At 38.9% G+C, this 19855-nt stretch overlaps 1 protein-coding gene across 3 annotated transcripts in view; it reads left to right on the forward strand.

Moving 5' to 3' along the window:
- The first annotated feature begins 760 nt into the window (after positions 1-760).
- Positions 761-19855, forward strand: part of RPS6KC1 (ribosomal protein S6 kinase C1) — a 306592-nt gene continuing 287497 nt past the window's right edge. For all 3 annotated transcript variants that reach the window (XM_077157789.1, XM_077157793.1, XM_077157790.1), the window contains exon 1: positions 761-994. In XM_077157789.1, the coding sequence (XP_077013904.1) occupies positions 890-994 (105 nt within the window). In that variant the 5' untranslated portion in view covers positions 761-889. The remainder of the gene's footprint in view (positions 995-19855) is intronic.

Below are 19855 nucleotides of genomic sequence, written 5' to 3' on the forward strand. Positions count from 1 at the left end.
CTCCTTCATTATTATTATTATTATTATTATTTCCAGCAGTGGGGGTTGGGGATAGGGAGGCAAGATAAGGAGGAATACGAGTTGAGGAGAATAGCAAAGACTTGGAATCATTGTTATGGGGCATGAGAAAAGCTCTGAAAGAGGAAAGATAAAGGAATTGCTAAGCAGTGGACAGCAATCAGCTAAAACTGAAAACTCAATCTTTAGTGGCTTTTGAAACGTCGTGTGTCTCCCCCCTCACCCCCCCAGGCCAGTCAAAACAGGCTCTAGATTTTAGGATCTGATTGCATGGATTTTAAGACTGCTATAGGGTTGGAGTTTGCTAGACAAAAGACAGGTAGATGTAAAGATAGATGGGTCTAGACAGACAAAAGGAAAGTATATGTCTGTGAAAGAACTAACATGTTGCTGTGGGTTTTAAAATGATCGGCTGTGAGTAGGGAAGGAAAGAAATTCTAGGCTGGGGTAGAATTTCTTCAGATCCCCACGGAAGTTTGTACTCGGGTGGAACGGAGATGGGGAGAACGCAGCTCTCACCGGTGTGGCTATCACAAAATCTAGAAGGTGTCTGAGTTAGCGCATAAAGACAACGGAGAGTGGCCCAGCTCTCCATAGCGACGGAGTGGCAGCGCGAACGCCTATATCTCGCCCATCTGTCAGGCCGACACGAGTTGGAAGTCATCCTAAGGCCCTCTCACCGCAAGTATTTCGGACGGGGCCTGACCCGGAAGCTTTTTGCCGACCCGGAAGCAGAGCCGCGCGGCGGCGGCGCTTCGGTAGAGCCATCGCCCTCTCGGCGCTCCTCTGCTCCTTCGGGAGCTCGGGTCGCCGCCGTGCGGGGTTGCCCTGATGATCCCCGGCGGGCTGCAGCGGCAGAGGCGACGGGAGGATGAGTACTCCCCGGGAGCGGAGTGCAGACCTCGCTCGTTTCTATACTGTCACCGAGCCTCAGCGACACCCGAGGGGCTATACAGTGTATAAGGTCACTGCTCGGGTGAGTGCCGGTATTGGGCGGGTTGACTGGAAGGTGGGAGAGGGGCACCCTGATGCGAGGGGTACCTGATCCCGGGTCAGAGCCGCTCGTGGGACTGGAGGAGCCGAGGTGGACACGCGACGGAGGTGGGGATTTCAGGAGGGTTGAGGTAGGGACTGAGTGTGGGATGTTTGGTGCCCCGTTAAGTGTAGGTCGCGGTAGTGCCCCATTACGGGGGTGAGGTGGGGGCAGTGGTCGATTGTTTTAAATGGATGAGTCAGCTCCCATGCCATTTGGACTTCTTCTGTGGCCGAGATTTGCAGAAGTGGTTTTGCTTGCTCCAGAGGGATAGTGCAGATTTAAAAAAAAAAATTCATTATTTGACTTACGTAATGGAAGATATTTCTTCTCTTAACCTTTTTATAAGGTGTCAGGTTTGCTCTGAGGCAGACAGACTCTTGGGGAAGATGTCAGTGTTAGGGCCACCAATTTAGGACCTCTGTACTTTGCCTCTGAGTTTTTCATGTTTTCAGCAGGAGATATTAGATAAACTTAGGGAGAAATTCTACTGAGGGTGTCTTGTGTGAGTTGTCTTGAGGTCACATTTGAAAATTGTGAGGCTCCTTTCCATCAGCTAATGGGTTCCATTTTTAGTACTCATTTTGCTTATATTCCATTGCTCTTGCCTTGGTTTTTTTTTTTTTTTTAAATCTTATAAATGGTTTATTGCATTTTCATTGTCATCACATCATTTTGGGCTTTAGAAAGGGCATCTGAAGTTTTAGTTTTCAGTTATTCCTGCTGTTCCTTTAGTTTTTCTTTCTTTTTTTTTTTTAACATGGGCAGGCACTGGGAATCCAACCTGGGTCTCTGGCATGACAGGCAAGAACTCTACCACTGAGCCACCTTGGCCCGCCCTTGCCTTGGGTTTTAAAGAGAGTCTGCATCCTTCTTCTATAAGCAAATAAGAATTATAAAATATTTATAATAAAAAATTAAGCAAGTCAATTTATATGTATGTACGTGTGTCTGAATGTGTGTGGCATTTGTACATATCATCTAATTTAGTCCTCATTTTAATGATGAGGAAACTAAGTTTGAAGGAAGTTTAGTAAATTGCTGGACTTTACATTGCAAGGCAGTAGCAGTTCTGGGACTTGAAGCCAGTTCTGCTTAACTGCAAATTATATAGAAGTTAAGAATTAATAAGACAAGGTTAATACATTGTATTATTAAGTATTAAATGAGAGACAAGCAGTTAAAAGTAATAATATGCTCACATTTGAAGGATGTAATAATCGTGTGATGGAGAGCTCAGGTGGGAGGTAGGCCTTGAGACTTTAAAGGTTAAGTAGATTTAGGTAGACAGAGTTTGGAAAGGTATATGGCATATAGAAGTTGGCGCACAACTCAGACAAATATGAGAAAGTGGAATGAATAGGTTAGTCTAAAGATAATGTGAAGACCAAGCTATCGTAGAGGTGTATACTGAGACTAGGGAGAAATTTGCTGCTCGCTGCTTGCAAGAGTAAGATGGTTGTATATAAGTAGTGTTAGTTTCATGTTGTGTGAGAAATTTTATAAGATTAAGGGGCTCCTGTTACACCATTTTTGATGCTTTATAGCCATTGAGCCTTTCAAAAATCTAGAGTTAGTTTCCTAAATGTAGTTTGTGGAATCAGAGAACAATTTGCATTATACATAATGTTCCCCTCACAGTACTCAGTGCATTCCTTATTCTGACATTTACACAGTTGTATTAATCTGTTTGCATGTTTGAATCTCTTAATAGATCTAGTCATTCGTCTTTGTCACTGGTGTTTGTTTCCTTTTATATCACCTAAGGCAGTGGATGACACATAGTGACTAAAAAAACCATAATTTTTCTCTCCAATCTAGGCAGCACACTTAATAAATGTGAGTCCCAGGTACTATGTGCTGTGAAAGATACAAGCTGAATAAAGCCTGGACTTTCCTTTCAAGGATACTAAATTGGAAGATAATTTAATATACTTAAAGTATAGTACAAGATTGAAAGTATTAAGTACTATAAAAGACTACACAAAGAGCTGTGGGAAGTTAGAAGACAGAGAGATTGCTCTGGCTCAAGGGATCAGGGAACATGTACCAATTAAGATAGATGTTGAAGGTGGGAAGAATCCCAGGTGGGATAAAAGGAGAGGGCATCTTAGAAGACATAGATAGAGTCACTAAAGGCTTGGAGGTGTGAATATGTGTGGAACTAGAAATAGAAACACCAAGTACGATAATTACTTGTATTCTTACTTCACAAAAGGAAAGATTAACACGATTCATAGCTTACATTTCTTTTTTTTTAAGCTGTGAACTATTTACTGAACTGACTTTTTTTATTAATTAAAAAAAATTAACAAAAAACAAAACAATAAGATATCATTCCATTCTACATATGTAATCAGTAATTCTTAATGTCATCACATAGTTGCATATTCGTCATTTCTTAGAACATTTGCATCGATTTAGAAAAAGAAATAAAAAGACAACAGAAAAAGAAATAAAACGATAATAGAGAAAAAAAGTTATACATACCATACCCCTTACCCCTCGCTTTCATTTACCACTAGCATTTCAAACTAAATTTATTTTAACATTTATTCCCCTTATTATTTATTTTTATTCCATATGTTCTACTGTTTTGTTGATATGGTAGATAAAAGGAGCATCAGACACAAGGTTTTCACATTCACAGAGTCACATTGTGAAAGCTTTATCATTGTTCAATCATCATCAAGAAATATGGCTACTGGAACACAGCTCTACATTTTCAGGCATGAACTGACTTTTATGATAATACAAATCAGAAAAGAAAGTAACAAGTTGCCTTAGAACTAACCAAATCCATATAATAAGCATGGTACTAATTGCTGTGGTTATTTGAACTTGAAAATTGTGTATGCTGTTTTTATTCTCCATGTAAATAGTTTATATCCTCACTTACTGCTTATGTTGCAGTTTGTTTTTTAATTTAAGTTTTTAGGGTCTGCATAGAGATGTACTTTCAAAATAATTTGCTTAGTGTTACAAACAAGTAAAATATTCACTATTTTTTGAGACTTAAGGAAAAAAAAATCTTTCCTCAGGAGAATTAAGCAGGTAAGTAGTGCTCTCCTTAGAGAATGTCATGAGATAAAAATGAGGAATGTCTTCTTTGTGTTTTCTGCTACTAATTTAATCCTAGCTGCAAGGAACAATTACTGTATTCTTGGTCCTTGCAGGGTTATTTCTGTAGGAGTAGAATTAAGTGTAGGAATGATTGGAACTACCACTGTTCTTAATTTTGGGGTAGCATAAGAGCTCTTTCATCTTCTTAACTCTCCTTTGTACTTTTTTTTGCATTTCTCTGGAACTTGACAGGCTTAGCTAACCTTGTAGCCAGTTATAAACTTGCCAGTAGATTTCCTAGTTAACATTGTATTGCTTCTTAATTTTTATTTAGAATAAGTACCGCTATTCAAAATTGGAAAATTAATTTGTAGTTTTCCTTTGGTTCTTTTGTTTTACTAGACACAGAAATAAAAGAATCATCAGCAGTGTTTTTGGTGTTTCCTCATGCTAAGTTTACATAATCCTCATATTGTAATAAAGATTTCTCAACAACATTGAGTGAGTGGTAATTCTTGCCTGTATTTTTCCCATGAGACTGGGCTTTTATTCTTAAAAGACAGTGCTCCCTTATGATTTTATTTTTTAAATTGAGGTGCAATTTACATATAATAAAATTCACCAATTTCAAGTGTACAGTTTGATGACATATGTATACAGTTGTGTAATCACTACCACAGTCATCACTGCAAAAGTTCCTTCATGCTCCTCTGTAGTCAGTGTCTTCCCATCTCTAGGCAACGACCTTTCTGTTTTCTGTCATTTTGTTTCATTTTCTAGAATTTTATGTAAATGGAGTTATAAGGTATACATCTATTTCCCCTACCCAGCTTCTTTTACTCAGCATAATTATTTGAGATTCATCCATGTTGTGTGTTTTGTTAGTTCAATCCTTTTTATTGTAGAGTGGCATTCCATAGTTTGAACATGCCACAATTTGGTTATCTTTTTACCTGTTGATAGAAATTTGAGTTGTTTCAACTTTTTGGCTATTATGAAAAGAGCTGTTATGAACATTTGGGTACAAATTTTGTATGGGCACATACTTTCATTTCTTTTGATACTATAGCCTTGTTTCTTGTAACATTATACTGTCTTAAAATCAGGTACTCTGTCTTCTAATTTTGCTTTTCTTTCTCAAAATTGTTTTTGAAATCTAAAACATCTATGTTTTTCATATAAGGTTTAGAATCAGTTTGTCAAGTTTTATGAAGATGCCTGTCCAGGTAGTTTTTCTTTTATGTTTTTATTGGGATTATATTGAAACTGTAGATCAATTTTGAAAGAATCGATATCTTAAAAATTATAGTCTTCTGATCCATGAATGTAACAATTCTGTTTATTTAGCTCTTCTTTTTTTTGTTTTTTCTTTTTTAATGTATAGTATAACATATATACAAAGCAAAGAAATTAAAAAACAGTAGTTTTCAAAGCACTCTTCAACAAGTGGTTACAGGGTGTGTTGGTTAGAGTCCTCTAGAGTAACAGAATCAACAGGGAACAGTTGCAAATATAAAATTTATAAAAGTGTCTCACGTGACCATGGGAATGCAGGATCCAAAATTTGCAGGGCAGGCTGTGAAGCCGATGATTCTGATGGAAGGTCTGGATGAACTCTAGAGGAGAGACTTGCCAGCCGAAACAGGAAGAGAGCCTGTCTCTTCTGAATCCTCCTTAAAAGACTTCCAGTGATTAGATTGAACACATCATTCATTGCAGATGCGACTCTCCTTGGCTGATTACAAATGGAATCAGCTGTGGATGCAGCTGACATGATCGTAATTTAATTCTATGAAATGTCCCCATTACAACACTCAGACCAGCACTTGCCTAACCAGACAAACAGGTACCATCACGTGGCCAACTTGACACATGAACCTGAGCATGACAGTCCACCCCTTGTCAACTTGGCAGCTATACATATCACTTTAAACCATACCTAATTTCTAGATAAAAACCATTAAAACACACATTTTTTCTTTCACCTAACAATACTCAACTGTCCTGCATATAACTGGAAACACATTAACTCTCTCCAGAATAGGGTGCAAGTCCTTGGGTAATAGTCATTCTTAAACTTGATATCTTACAATTTAGGAATAAAACAGCATTACAATCCTTGTTTCTGTAACTGATCACGTGGTCATAGTTCATATTTAAAACTATCTTCTTTCATTACCCATTCCATGTTCCCTTACCCTCAGCAAGCACTTCAGCTGGCCGTGGTTCTTTGCCTGGTAGGGTGACCCAAACCTTCATTCCTGAAGTTTCAGATCCATTGGTAGTCCTGCCTGGATTGGGCTGTTGCAGTTTTCCATTGATTTTATTCACAGGGCATGGTAGTACTAAAAGATGCCCTAGGGGATCTCCTATATTCCAAGAAAACTCTTCTTTACCTCCATTGTGTAGTTGCAGTCCTATTTCCCCCAGATAGTCAGGGTCAGTCACCCCAGACAGTAATGCATTCCCCTTCTTGGCTTATTGATCCAGGGGCATGAGTAGCCCAAAGTGACCAGGTGGCAGTCTTAGATTCCAGTTCAATGGAATCATTGTTGTTTCTCCTGGTGGAAGCACTCCCCCTTTTGGAACTAAAACCTGTAGACCAGCAGAGCTCAGAGTCGCAGGTACAGGAAGCAAAAATTTTCCTAGTGGATCACTAGGGTAATAGTGAGTGGTGCCACTCCCATTTCCACCCTGTATTAGTTAGGGTTCTCTAGAGAAACAGAATCAACAGGGAACATGTGCAAATATAAAATTTATAAAAGTGTCTCACATGACTGCAGGAACGCAGAGTTCAAAATCCACAGGGCAGGTTGCGAAGCCGACGACTCTGATGGATGGCCTGGATGAACTCCACAGGAGAGGCTCACAGCCAAAGCAGTAATGGAACCTGTCTCCTCTGAGTCCTTCTTAAAAGGCTTCCCATGATTAGATTTAGCATCACAAATTGCAGAAGACACTCCCCTTTGGCTGATTACAAATGGAATCAGCTGTGGATGCAGCTGACGTGATCATGACCTAATCCTATGAAATGTCCTCATTGCAATAGACAGGCCAGCGCTTGCCCAATCAGATAAATGGGTACCACAACTTGGCCAAGTTGACACGTGTCCCTAACCATGACAGTCCACCCCTTGTCAACTTGGCATCTGTATATATATCACCTTAAACCATACTTAATTTCCAAATGAAAACAAATAAGCACACATTTTTTTCTTTTACCTGACAATACTCAACTGTCCTGTATGTAACTGGAAACACATTAAATCTCTCCAGAATAGGGTGCAAATCCTTGGGCAACATTCATTCTTAAACTTGATATCTTACAACTTAAATAGTATAACATGAACAAAACAGCATTACAGTCCTCGTTTCTGTAACTGATTATGTGGTCGAAGTTCATATTTATCACTACCTTCTTCCACTACCCATTCCATGTTCCCTTTACCCTCAGCAAGCACTTCAGCTGGCCGGTGGGGTGACCCAAACCTTCATTCCTGAAGTTTCAGAGCCATTAGTAGTCCTGCCTGGATTGTGTTGTTGCAGTTTTCCATTGATTTTAATCACAGGGCATGGTAGTACTAATAGACATCCTAGGGGATCTCCTATATTCCAAGAAAACTCTTCTTACCTCCATTATGTAGTTGCAGTCCTACTTCCTTCTGATAGTCAGGGTCAGTTACCCCAGAAAATAAGTAATCCCCTTCTTGGCTTGTTGATCCAGAGGCATAAGTAGCCCAAAGTGACCAGGTGGCAATCTTAACTTCCAGTTCAGTGGTATCACTGTTGTTTCTCCTGGAGGAAGCACACCCCGTTTTGGAACTAAAACCTGTAGACCAGCAGAACTCAGGGTAGCAGGGACAGGAAGCAAAAATTTTCCTAGTGGATCACTAGGGGTAATAGTGAGTGGTACCACGCCCATTTCCACCCCTTGGTTCCTGGACCCATGGATCCTGGCTATGGGAGAAACAGCATCATACAGCAGACACTGATTCAGAGCATACATAGCTTCCTGGAGAACATTACCCCAGCCTTTCAAGTTTTTGCCACCTAGTTGGCACTGTAATTGAGTTTTCAAAAGGCCATTCCACTGTTCTATCAATCCAGCTGCTTCTGGATGATGGGGAACATGGTAAGACCAGAGAATTCCATGAGCATGTGCCCATTCCCACACTTCATTTGCTGTGAAGTGTGTTCCTTGATCCAAAGCAATGCTATGTGGAATACCATGATGGTGGATAAGGCATTCTGTAAGCCCACGGATGGTAGTTTTGGCAGAAGCATTGCATGCAGGGAAAGCAAACCCATATCCGGAGTATGTGTCTATTGCAGTTAGAACAAATCGCTGCCCCTTCCATGAAGGAAGTGGTCCAATGTAATCAACCTGCCACCATGTAGCTGGCTGGTCACCTAGGGGAATGGTGCCATATGGGGGACTGAGTGTGGGTCTCTTCTGCTGGCAGATTGGGCACTCAGCAGTGGTTGTAGCCAGGTCAGCCTTGGTGAGTGGAAGTCCATGTTGCTGAGCCTATGCATAACCTCCATCCCTACCACCATGACCACTTTGTTCATGAGTCCATTGGACACTGACAGGCGTTGCTGGGGAAAGAGGCTGACTGGTATCCATGGAATGGGTTATTTTAGCCACTTGATTATTAAAATCTTCCTCTGCTGAAGTCGCCCTCTGGTGCACATTCACATGGAGCACAAATATGTTCATGTTTTTAGCCCACTCAGAAAGGTCTATCCACATACTTCTTCCCCAGTCCTCTTTGTCACCAATTTTCCAATTATGGTCTTTGAAGTCCCTGACTGTGCTGGTTTGAAAGGATGTATGTCCCCTAGAAAAGCCATGTTTTAATCCTAATCCCATTTTGTAAAGGCAGCCGTTTCTTCTAATCCCTATTCGGCATTATATGTTTGAAACTGTAATTAGATCATCTCCCTGGAGATGTGATGTAATCGAGAGTGGTTGTTAAGATGGATTAGGTGATGACATGTCTCCACCCATTCGGGTGGGTCTTGATTAGTTTCTGAAGAAACTAAAAGAGGAAACATTTTGGAGAATAAGAGGTTCAGAGAGAGCGGAGCAGAATGACATAGCCACGAGAAGCAGAGTACACCAGCCAGTGGCCTTTGGAGATGAAGAGGGAAAATGCCTCCCAGGGAGCTTCATGAAACAGGAGCCAGGAGAAGTAGTTAGCAGATGATGCTGTGTTCACCATGTGCCCTTCCAGATGAGAGAGGAACCCTGACCGTGTTCACCAGAACATCTCTCATTTCTTTCCAGATGAGAGAGAAATTCTATGTTTGCCATGTGCCCTTCCAGATGAAAGAGAAACCATGAACTTCATTGGCCTTCTTGAACCAAGGTATCTTTCCCTGGATAGATGCCTTTGATTGGACATTTCTATAGACTTTTTTTTTTTTCTAATTTTTTATTAATTAAAAAAAAATTACAAGAAACACAAACATTCCCAACACATACACTCAGCAGTTCACAATATTATCACATAGTTGCATATTCATCATCATGATCATTTCCCAGAACATTAGCATCAATTCAGAAAAAGAAAAAGACAACAGAAAAATATAACAGAAAAAAAAAAATTTTACATGCCATACCCCTTACTGATCACTTTCATTGATCACTAGCATTTCAAACTAAATCTATTTTAACATTTGTTCCCCCTATTATTTATTTTTATTCCATATGTTCCTCTCATCTGTTGACAAGGTAAATAAAAGGAGCATCAGACACAAGGTTTTCACAATGACACAGTCACATTGTGAAAGCTATATCATTATATCATTATACAATCATCTTCAAGAAACATGGCTACTGGAACACAGCTCTACATTTTCAGGCAGTTCCCTCCAGCCTCTCCATTACATCTTGGATAACAGGTGATATCTACTTAATGCATAAGAATAACCTCCAGGATAACCTCTCGACTCTGTTTGGAATCTCTCAGCCATTGACACGTTGTCTCATTTCACTCTTACCCCTTTTGGATGAGAAGGTTTTCTCAATCCCTTGATGCTGGGTCTCAGCTCATTCTCGAGTTTTTTCTCAATCCCTTTGCTGAATCTCAGCTCATTCTAGGATTTCTGTCCCACGCTGCCAGGAAAATCCACACCCCTGGTAGTCATGTCCCACGTAGACAGGGGGAGGGTGGTGAGTCTGCTTGCTGTGTTGGCTAGAGAGAGAGGCCACATCTGAGCAACAAAAGAGGTTCTCTTGGGGGTGACTCTTAGGCTTAATTTTAAGTAGGCTTGACCTATCCCCTGTGGGGATAAGTTTCATATGAACAAACCCCAAGACTGGGGGCTCAGCCTATAGCTTTGGTTGTCCACACTGCTTGTGAGAATATCAAAAATTCAACTTGGGGAAGTTGAGTTTTCCCCCCTTCTCACCATTCCCCGAAGGGGACTTTGCAAGTACTTTTCCACTCACTGATCAAATCACTCTGGGATTCATCAGGGCATCACCTGGACAAACCAACAAAATCTCATGTCCTATACAAAGTTCCATGTACTTAAGGGGTTCAATCAACTATCTATATAAGTTATATTAGGAGATGCACTAGTCAAAGTATAGATTTGTACCAAATAAACATTTTTTGCTTTAGTCTCACACATTAGTTGAAATTTTAAAATATTAAGTACCATTTATTTTCAGCACACTGCAATAATGACATTCTTTTGTTCTTCCTCATGCAAAAACATTTTTTAAATTTGTACATTTAGTCACTATCATTATACACTCTAGGCATTCCTAGATTACACCATCTCAATCTTTATCATCTGTCTTTCTTTCTGATTTCATTTATGCCCCAGCCCTCCTCCGTTTATCATTCTCATACGCAGCTTCATTCAGTGTTTTAACATAATTGTATTACAGTTAGGTAATATTGTGCTGTCCATTTCTGAGTTTTTATATTCAGTCCTGTTGCACAATCTGTATCCCTTCAGCTCCAATCACCCAATATCTTACCCTATTTCTATCTCCTGATGGTCTCTGTTACCAAGGAAATATTCCAAGTTTATTCACCAATGTCAGTTCATATCAGTGAGACCATACAGTATTTGTCCTTTTGTTTCTGGCTAATCACAGTCAGCATAATGTCCTTAAGGTCCATTCATGTTGTTACATACTTCATAACTTTATTCTGTCTTAAAGCTGCCTAATATTCCATCTTATGTAAATGTCACAGTTTGTTTAGCCAACTGTCTGTTGATGGACATTTTGGCTGTTTCCATCTCTTGGTAATTGTTAATAATGCTACTATAAACATTGGTGTGTAAATGTCCATTTGTGTCCTTGGCCTCGTGTCCTTTGAGTAGAGACAGCATATAGATGGGTCCTGTTTTTTAATCCATTCTACCAGACTATGTCTTTTGATTGGAGAGTTTAATCCATTAACATTCAGTGCTGTTACTGCATGGGTAGTACTTTCTTCTACTATTTTGCCTTCTGAATTTTGTATGCCTTCTCTTGTTCAGATCCCCACTCAAAATTAGCAGCTTTTCTGGTCACTCGATAAATGGGCTAGAGTAGCACACCCAAATGAGGAATATGTTGTTGCCAAAATCCAAAGACATCAACTAGATGTTGTGCCTCTTTTTTGGTCATAGGAGGGGCCAGATGCAGCAACTTCTGCTTCACCTTAGAAGGGATATCTCGACATGCCCCACACCATTGGACACCTAGAAATTTCACTGAGGTGGAAGACTCCTGTATTTTTGTTGGATTTACCTTCCATCCTCTGACACACAAATGCCTTACCAGTAAGTGTAGAGTAGTTGCTACTTCTTGCTCACTAGGTCCAATCAACATGATATCATCAATATAATGGACCAGTGTGATGTCTTGTGGGAGGGAGAAATGATCAAGGTCCCTGCGGACAAGATTATGACATAGGGCTGGAGAGTTGATGTACCCCTGAAGTAGGACAGTGAAAGTACATTGCTGACCTTGCCAGCTGAAAACAAACTGTTTCTGGTGATCCTTACTAATAGATATTGGAAAAAAAAGCATTTTCCAGATCAATAGCTGCATACCAGGTACCAGGGGATGTATTGCTTTGCTCAAGAAATGATACCACATCTAGAACAGCACCTGCAATTGGAGTTACCACCTGGTTGAGTTTACAGTAATCCACTGTCATCCTCCAAGACCCATCTGTTTTCTGCACAGGCCAAATAGGAGAGTTGAAAGGGGATGTGTTGGGAATACCACCCATGCATCCGTCACGCTTTCAAGAGTGGCAGTAATCTCTGCAGTCCCTCCAGGAATCCAGTATTGCTTCTGATTTACTATTTTGCTATGTAGGGGCAGTTCTAGTGGCTTCCGCTTGGCCTTTCCCACCACAGTAGCCCGCACTGCACAAGTTAGAGTGCCAATATGGGGATTCTGCCAGTTGCTCAGTATGTCTATACCAATTATGCATTCTGTAACTGACCTCCCCTTCATTCAAGGGGCTCTGGATCTGTAAACTGTCTCAAGTCTGGAAATTGATTAAAGGGCCGTGACTCTATGTTTTTGTAATTCAGGTTAGACTTAGAATTCTTTTGTTTATACAGCTCGAATAAGAATTTAGTAGACCTCCCTTCAGAAGGAGGTTGGGTGGCCAATTCCTTGAGGCAGGCTGGAGGTGGGGCAGCTATGTCCTCAGGGCAAACTATTACAGGATTATCTAGAGAAGACTCAGCATGACCTAGGGTTTTAGCCTCACCCCCGACATCATTATCAAGCCATATGTCGCCATCCCATTTCTCAGGGTCCCACTCCTTTCCAATCAATGCCCTCATTTTAACGGCAGACACCATGCAACATTGAGATTTCACTTTATGTTGTAAAGTTGCTTTAGTTTCTTGTTTGAAGCCTTAAGCCCCCATCCGTTTCACTTCTTAGTGTGGCCAGTGTATCTAACAACAACCAAGCAACATCTCTATACCTCTCATTTGCACAAAACTCTGTAAAGGTGTCAAAAACATTATCCCCCAGAGCCTGGCTTTGTATAAGTGAAACATTAGTAGAATCGAATGGTGATATTTTGACTATCTCTTTTGCCAACTCACTCCATGGATTGGGAGTGTATTTCTGATTATGGGAATCAGAGTCCTTAGTGAGTTTGAGTCCAGTCAGAGTAGAAAACCATTCATAAAAACCCATTTTTAAGATTCTGTTTCTTAAGAACCACTCCTGGTACCAAGTTCCTGGTACCAAGTGTATTAGTTAGAGTTCTCTGGAGAAACAGAATCAACAGGAAACACTCGCAAATATAAAGTTTATAAATGTGTCTCACGTGACTGTGGAATGCAGAGTCCAAAAATTCGCAGGGCAAGCTATAAGCCGATAATTCCAGTGGAGGGTCTGGACAAACTCCACAGGTGAGGCTTGCCAGCTGAAGCAGAAAGAGCTGAATTCTCCTTAAAAGGCTTTCAGTGATTAGATTGAGCATCACTCATTGCAGAAGACACTCCCCTTGGCTGATTACAAATGGAGTCAGCTGTGGATGCAGCTGGTGTGATCATGATTTAATTCTATGAAATATTCTCATTGCAGCAGACAGGCCAGCACTGGCCAGTCAGACCAACAGGTACCACCACTTGGCCAAGCTGACACATGAACCTGACCATGACATTGTTCTTTAGGGAGATTGGTCTGTAGTATTCCCTTGTTGCAGCATCTTTACCCGCTTTTGGTTTTAACATGATATTAACTTCATAAAATGAGTTAGGTAGAGTTACTTTTTCCTCAGTTTTTTCGCAGAGTTTGAGCAGGGTTGGTGTTAGTTCCTTCTGGAATGTTTGATAACATTCCCCTGTGGAGCCATCTGGCCCTGGGCTTTTATTTATAAGAAGATTTTTGATGACTGATTGAATCTCTTTTCCTGTGATTGGTTTGTTGAGATCTTCTGTTTCTTCTTGAGTCAGGTTAGCTTGTTTGTGTGTCTCTAGGAGGTTGTCTGTTTTATCTAAGTTGTCTACTTTGTTGGATATAGTTGTTCATAGTATCCTTTTATGATTACTTTTCTCTTTTCAGGGTCTGTGGTAATTCACCCCTTCTCATTTCTCATTTTGTTTATTTGCATCCTCTCTCTTTTTTTTTTGTCAGTGTTGCTAGTGGCCCATCAATTTTATTGATTTTCTCAAAGTACCAACTTTTCGTTTTATTGATTCTTTCTGTTGTTCTTTTGTTCTCCCATTCATTTATCGCTGTTTTAATCGTTGTTATTTCTCTTCTCCTGTTTGCTTTGGGGTTAGTTTGCTGTTCTTTCTCAAGTTCCTCCAGTCCTAGATTGTTGCTCTTTTTTGTTTTTTAGAAATGTATCATTTTTCTTTTCTTTTCTTTCTTTTTTTCTTTTTTTATTGGCAGGCACCGAGAATTGAACCTGGGTCCCCAGCATGGAAGGGAAGACTCTGCCTGCTGAGCCACTGTGGCCTTCCCTTGTATTTCTGGTGCATGGTCCAGGAAATGAACCTTGTTTTTTCATATAGGCATTTAGGGCAGTAAATTTCCCTCTCATTACAGCCTTTGCAGCATTTCATAAGTTCTGATAAATTGTATTCTCATTTTCATTCATCTCAGATAGCTATGGATTTCTCTAGCAATTTCTTCTTTGACCCACTATGATCAGAGAAAGTGTTTTGAATAATTTCAATATTTTTAAATTTATAAATACCTATTTTGTGCCCTAGCATATGATCTTTCCTGGAGAATGTTCTGTGAGCAATAGAGAAGAATGCATAACCTTGTGCTGTGGGTGCGATGACCTATATGTGTCTGTTGGGTCTAATTCATTTATCAAGTTATTTAACTTCTCTATTTCCTTGTATATCCTCTGTCCTGTTGTTCTACCTATGGAGGAGAGTGGTGTATTGAAATCTCCTACTGTTACTGTTGAAACATCTGTTGCTTCTTTCAGTTTTGCCAGTGTCTGTCTCATGTACTTTGGAGCTCATTGATTGGGAGATAAACATTTATGATTGTTATATCTTCTTGGTGAATTGACCCTTTAATTAGCATATAGTGTCCTTCTTCGTCTCTTATGATGTCTTTACATTTAAAGTCTATTTTGTGCGATATTAGTATAGCTACTCCTGCTTTCTTTTCTTTTTTTTTCCTACTTTTTTTTGATTACAACTTATGTGGATGCTCTCTTTCCATTCTTTCACTTTCAATCTATTTGTATCCTTGTGTCTGAGATGAGTCTCTTGTAAGCAGCATATAGCTATATTATGTTTCTTAACCATTCTGCCAATCTGTATCTTTTAATTGGTATGTTTAGTCCATTAACATTCAAAGTTATTACTGAAAATGCATTTCTTGATTCCACCATCTTATCTTTTTTATTTTATTTGTCAGATTTATATATTCTTTTTCCTTTTTCTCTTTGTATTGTTTAAATTACCCTTAGTTGTACACTTCACTTTTGTGCCCTCCTTCAGACCTCACTCTCCTGTCTTTTTTTTTTTTCTGCCATCAGAACTACTTTTAGTGTTTCTTTTTTTTGGTTCTGGATGACCATTTATACTTTTGAGTCTTATTCCTTTCTACCTTCTTTTCCCTTACGAATTTCAAATATATTTCAGTAGACGATTCTGGCTTTGAACCTACATTGTAGAAAAATATTTTGTCTCTAATGAATAAAATCTATCATCATGTAAAGAAGCAATTTAATTTTAAATGCCTTATTCATGGGCATTAAAACAATGGAAAATTTTCACTACATAGGGCTGCATTAAGCTTTTTTTTTTTTTTTAATTAACGGAAAGAAAAAAAAATTAAGATAACATTAAGAAATCATACCATTCTACATATGCACTCAGTAATTCTTAACATCATCACATAGATGCATGATCATCGTTTCTTAGTACATTTTCATCGGTTTAGAGGAACTAGCAACACAACAGAAAAAGATATAAAATGTTAATATAGAGAAAAGAAATAAAAGTAGTAATAATAGTAAAAAAAAAAAAAAACCCTATAGCTCAGATGCAGCTTCATTCAGTGTTTTAACATGATTACTTTACAATTAGGTATTATTGTGCTGTCCATTTTTGAGTTTTTGTATCTAGTCCTGTTGCACAGTCTGTGTCCCTTCAGCTTCAATTACCCATTATCTTACCCTGTTTCTAACTCCTGCTGGACTCTGTTACCAATGACATATTTCAAGTTTATTCTCGAATGTCCGTTCACATCAGTGGGACCATACAGTATTTGTCCTTTAGTTTTTGGCTGGACTCACTCAGCATAATGTTCTCTAGGTCCATCCATGTTATTACATGCTTCATAAGTTTATCTTGTCTTAGAGCTGCATAATATTCCATCGTATGTATATACCACAGTTTGTTTAGCCATTCTTCTGTTGATGGACGTTTTGGCTGTTTCCATCTCTTTGCAATTGTAAATAACGCTGCTATAAACATTGGTGTGCAAATGTCCGTTTGTGTCTTTGCCCTTAAGTCCTTTGAGTAGATACCTAGCAATGGTATTGCTGGGTCGTATGGCAGTTCTATATTCAGCCTTTTGAGGAACCGCCAAATTGTCTTCCGCAGTGGTTGCACCATTTGACATTCCCACCAACAGTGGATAAGTGTGCCTCTTTCTCCGCATCCTCTCCAGCACTTGTCATTTTCTGTTTTGTTGATAATGGCCATTCTGGTGGGTGTGAGATGATATCTCATTGTGGTTTTGATTTGCATTTCTCTAATGGCCAGGGACATTGAGCATCTCTTCATGTGCCTCTTGGCCATCCGTATTTCCTCTTCTGGTAGGTGTCTGTTCAAGTCTTTTTCCCATTTTGTAATTGGGTTGGCTGTCTTTTTGTTGTTGAGTTGAACAATCTCTTTATAAATTCTGGATACTAGACCTTTATCTGATATGTCATTTCCAAATATTGTCTCCCATTGTGTAGGCTGTCTTTCTACTTTCTTGATGAAGTTCTTTGATGCACAAAAGTGTTTAATTTTGAGGAGCTCCCATTTATTTATTTCTTTCTTCAGTGCTCTTGCTTTAGGTTTAAGGTCCATAAAACCGCCTCCAGTTGTAAGATTCATAAGATATCTCCCTACATTTTCCTCTAACTGTTTTATGGTCTTAGACCTAATGTTTAGATCTTTGATCCATTTTGAGTTAACTTTTGTATAAGGTGTGAGATACGGGTCTTCTTTCATTCTTTTACATATGGATATCCAGTTCTCTAGGCACCATTTATTGAAGAGACTGTTCTGTCCCAGGTGAGTTGGCTTGACTGCCTTATCAAAGATCAAATGTCCATAGATGAGAGGGTCTATATCTGAGCACTCTATTGGATTCCATTGGTCGATATATCTATCTTTATGCCAATACCATGCTGTTTTGACCACTGTGGCTTCATAATATGCCTTAAAGTCCGGCATCGCGAGACCTCCAGCTTCGTTTTTTTTCCTCAAGATGTTTTTAGCAATTCGGGGCAACCTGCCCTTCCAGATAAATTTGCTTATTGGTTTTTCTAATTCTGAAAAATAAGTTGTTGGGATTTTGATTGGTATTGCATTGAATCTGTAGATCAGTTTAGGTAGGATTGACATCTTAATTATATTTAGTCTTCCAATCCATGAACACGGTATGCCCTTCCATCTATTTAGGTCTTCTGTGATTTCTTTTAACAGTTTTTTGTAGTTTTCTTTATATAGGTTTTTTGTCTCTTTGGTTAAATTTATTCCTAGGTGTTTTATTCTTTTAGTTGCGATTGTAAATGGGATTCGTTTCTTGATTTCCCCCTCAGCTTGTTCATTACTAGTGTATAGAAAAGCTACAGGTTTTTGAATGTTGATCTTGTAGCCTGCTACTTTGCTGTACTCATTTATTAGCTCTAGTAATTTTGTTGTGGATTTTTCTGGGTTTTCTATGTATAGTATCATATTGTCTGCAAACAGTGATAGTTTTACTTCTTCCTTTCCAATTTTGATGCCTTGTATTTCTTTTTCTTGTCTAATTGCTTTGGCTAAAACTTCCAACACAGTGTTGAATAATAGTGGTGATAGTGGACATCCTTGTCTTGTTCCTGATCTTAGGGGGAAAGTTTTCAATTTTTCCCCATTGAGGATGATATTAGCTGTGGGTTTTTCATATATTCCCTCTATCATTTTAAGGAAGTTCCCTTGTATTCCTATCTTTTGAAGTGTTTTCAACAGGAAAGGATGTTGAATCTTGTCAAATGCCTTCTCTGCATCAATTGAGATGATCATGTGATTTTTCTGCTTTGATTTGTTGATGTGGTGTATTACATTAATTGATTTTCTTATGTTGAACCATCCTTGCATACCTGGGATGAATCCTACTTGGTCATGATGTGTAATTCTTTTAATGTGTTGTTGGATACGATTTGCTAGAATTTTATTGAGGATTTTTGCATCTATATTCATTAGAGAGATTGGTCTGTAGTTTTCTTTTTTTGTAATATCTTTGCCTGGTTTTGGTATGAGGGTGATGTTGGCTTCATAGAATGAATTAGGTAGTTTCCCCTCCAATTCGATTATTTTGAAGAGTTTGAGGAGAGTTGGTACTAATTCTTTCTGGAATGTTTGATAGAATTCATATGTGAAGCCGTCTGGTCCTGGACTTTTCTTTTTAGGGAGCTTTTGAATGACTAATTCAATCTCTTTACTTGTGATTGGTTTGTTGAGGTCATCTATTTCTTCTTGAGTCAAAGTTGGTTGTTCATGTCTTTCCAGGAACCCGTCCATTTCATCTAAATTGTTGTATTTATTAGCGTAAAGTTGTTCATAGTATCCTGTTAATACCTCCTTTATTTCTGTGAGGTCAGTAGTTATGTCTCCTCTTCCATTTCTGATCTTATTTATTTGCATCCTCTCTCTTCTTCTTTTTGTCAGTCTTGCTAAGGGCCCATCAATCTTATTGATTTTCTCATAGAACCAACTTCTGGCCTTATTGATTTTCTCTATTGTTTTCATGTTTTCAGTTTCATTTATTTCTGCTCTAATCTTTGTTATTTCTTTCCTTTTGCTTGCTTTGGGATTAGTTTGCTGTTCTTTCTCCAGTTCTTCCAAGTGGACAGTTAATTCCTGCATTTTTGCCTTTTCTTCTTTTCTGATAAAGGCATTTAGGGCAATAAATTTCCCTCTTAGCACTGCCTTTGCTGCGTCCCATAAGTTTTGATATGTTGTGTCTTCATTTTCATTTGCCTCTAGGTATTTACTGATTTCTCTTGCAATTTCTTCTTTGACCCACTTGTTGTTTAAGAGTGTGTTGTTGAGCCTCCATGTATTTGTGAATTTTCTGGCACTCTGCCTATTATTGATTTCCAACTTCATTCCTTTATGATCCGAGAAAGTGTTGTGTATGATTTCAATCTTTTTAAATTTGTTAAGACTTGCTCTGTGACCCAGCTTATGGTCTATCTTTGAGAATGATCCATGAGCACTTGAAAAAAAGGTGTATCCTGCTGTTGTGGGATGTAATGTCCTATAAATGTCTGTTAAGTCTAACTCATTTATAGTAATATTCAGATTCTCTATTTCTTTATTGATCCTCTGTCTAGATGTGCTGTCCATTGATGAGAGTGGTGAATTGAAGTCTCCAACTATTATGGTATATGTGTCTATTTCCCTTTTCAGTGTTTGCAGTGTATTCCTCACGTATTTTGGGGCATTCTGGTTCGGTGCGTAAATATTTATGATTGTTATGTCTTCTTGTTTAATTGTTCCTTTTATTAGTATATAGTGTCC

The sequence above is a fragment of the Tamandua tetradactyla genome, chromosome 4 (assembly GCF_023851605.1).
Source record: "Tamandua tetradactyla isolate mTamTet1 chromosome 4, mTamTet1.pri, whole genome shotgun sequence".
In the NCBI taxonomy this organism is placed as follows: domain Eukaryota; kingdom Metazoa; phylum Chordata; class Mammalia; order Pilosa; family Myrmecophagidae; genus Tamandua; species Tamandua tetradactyla.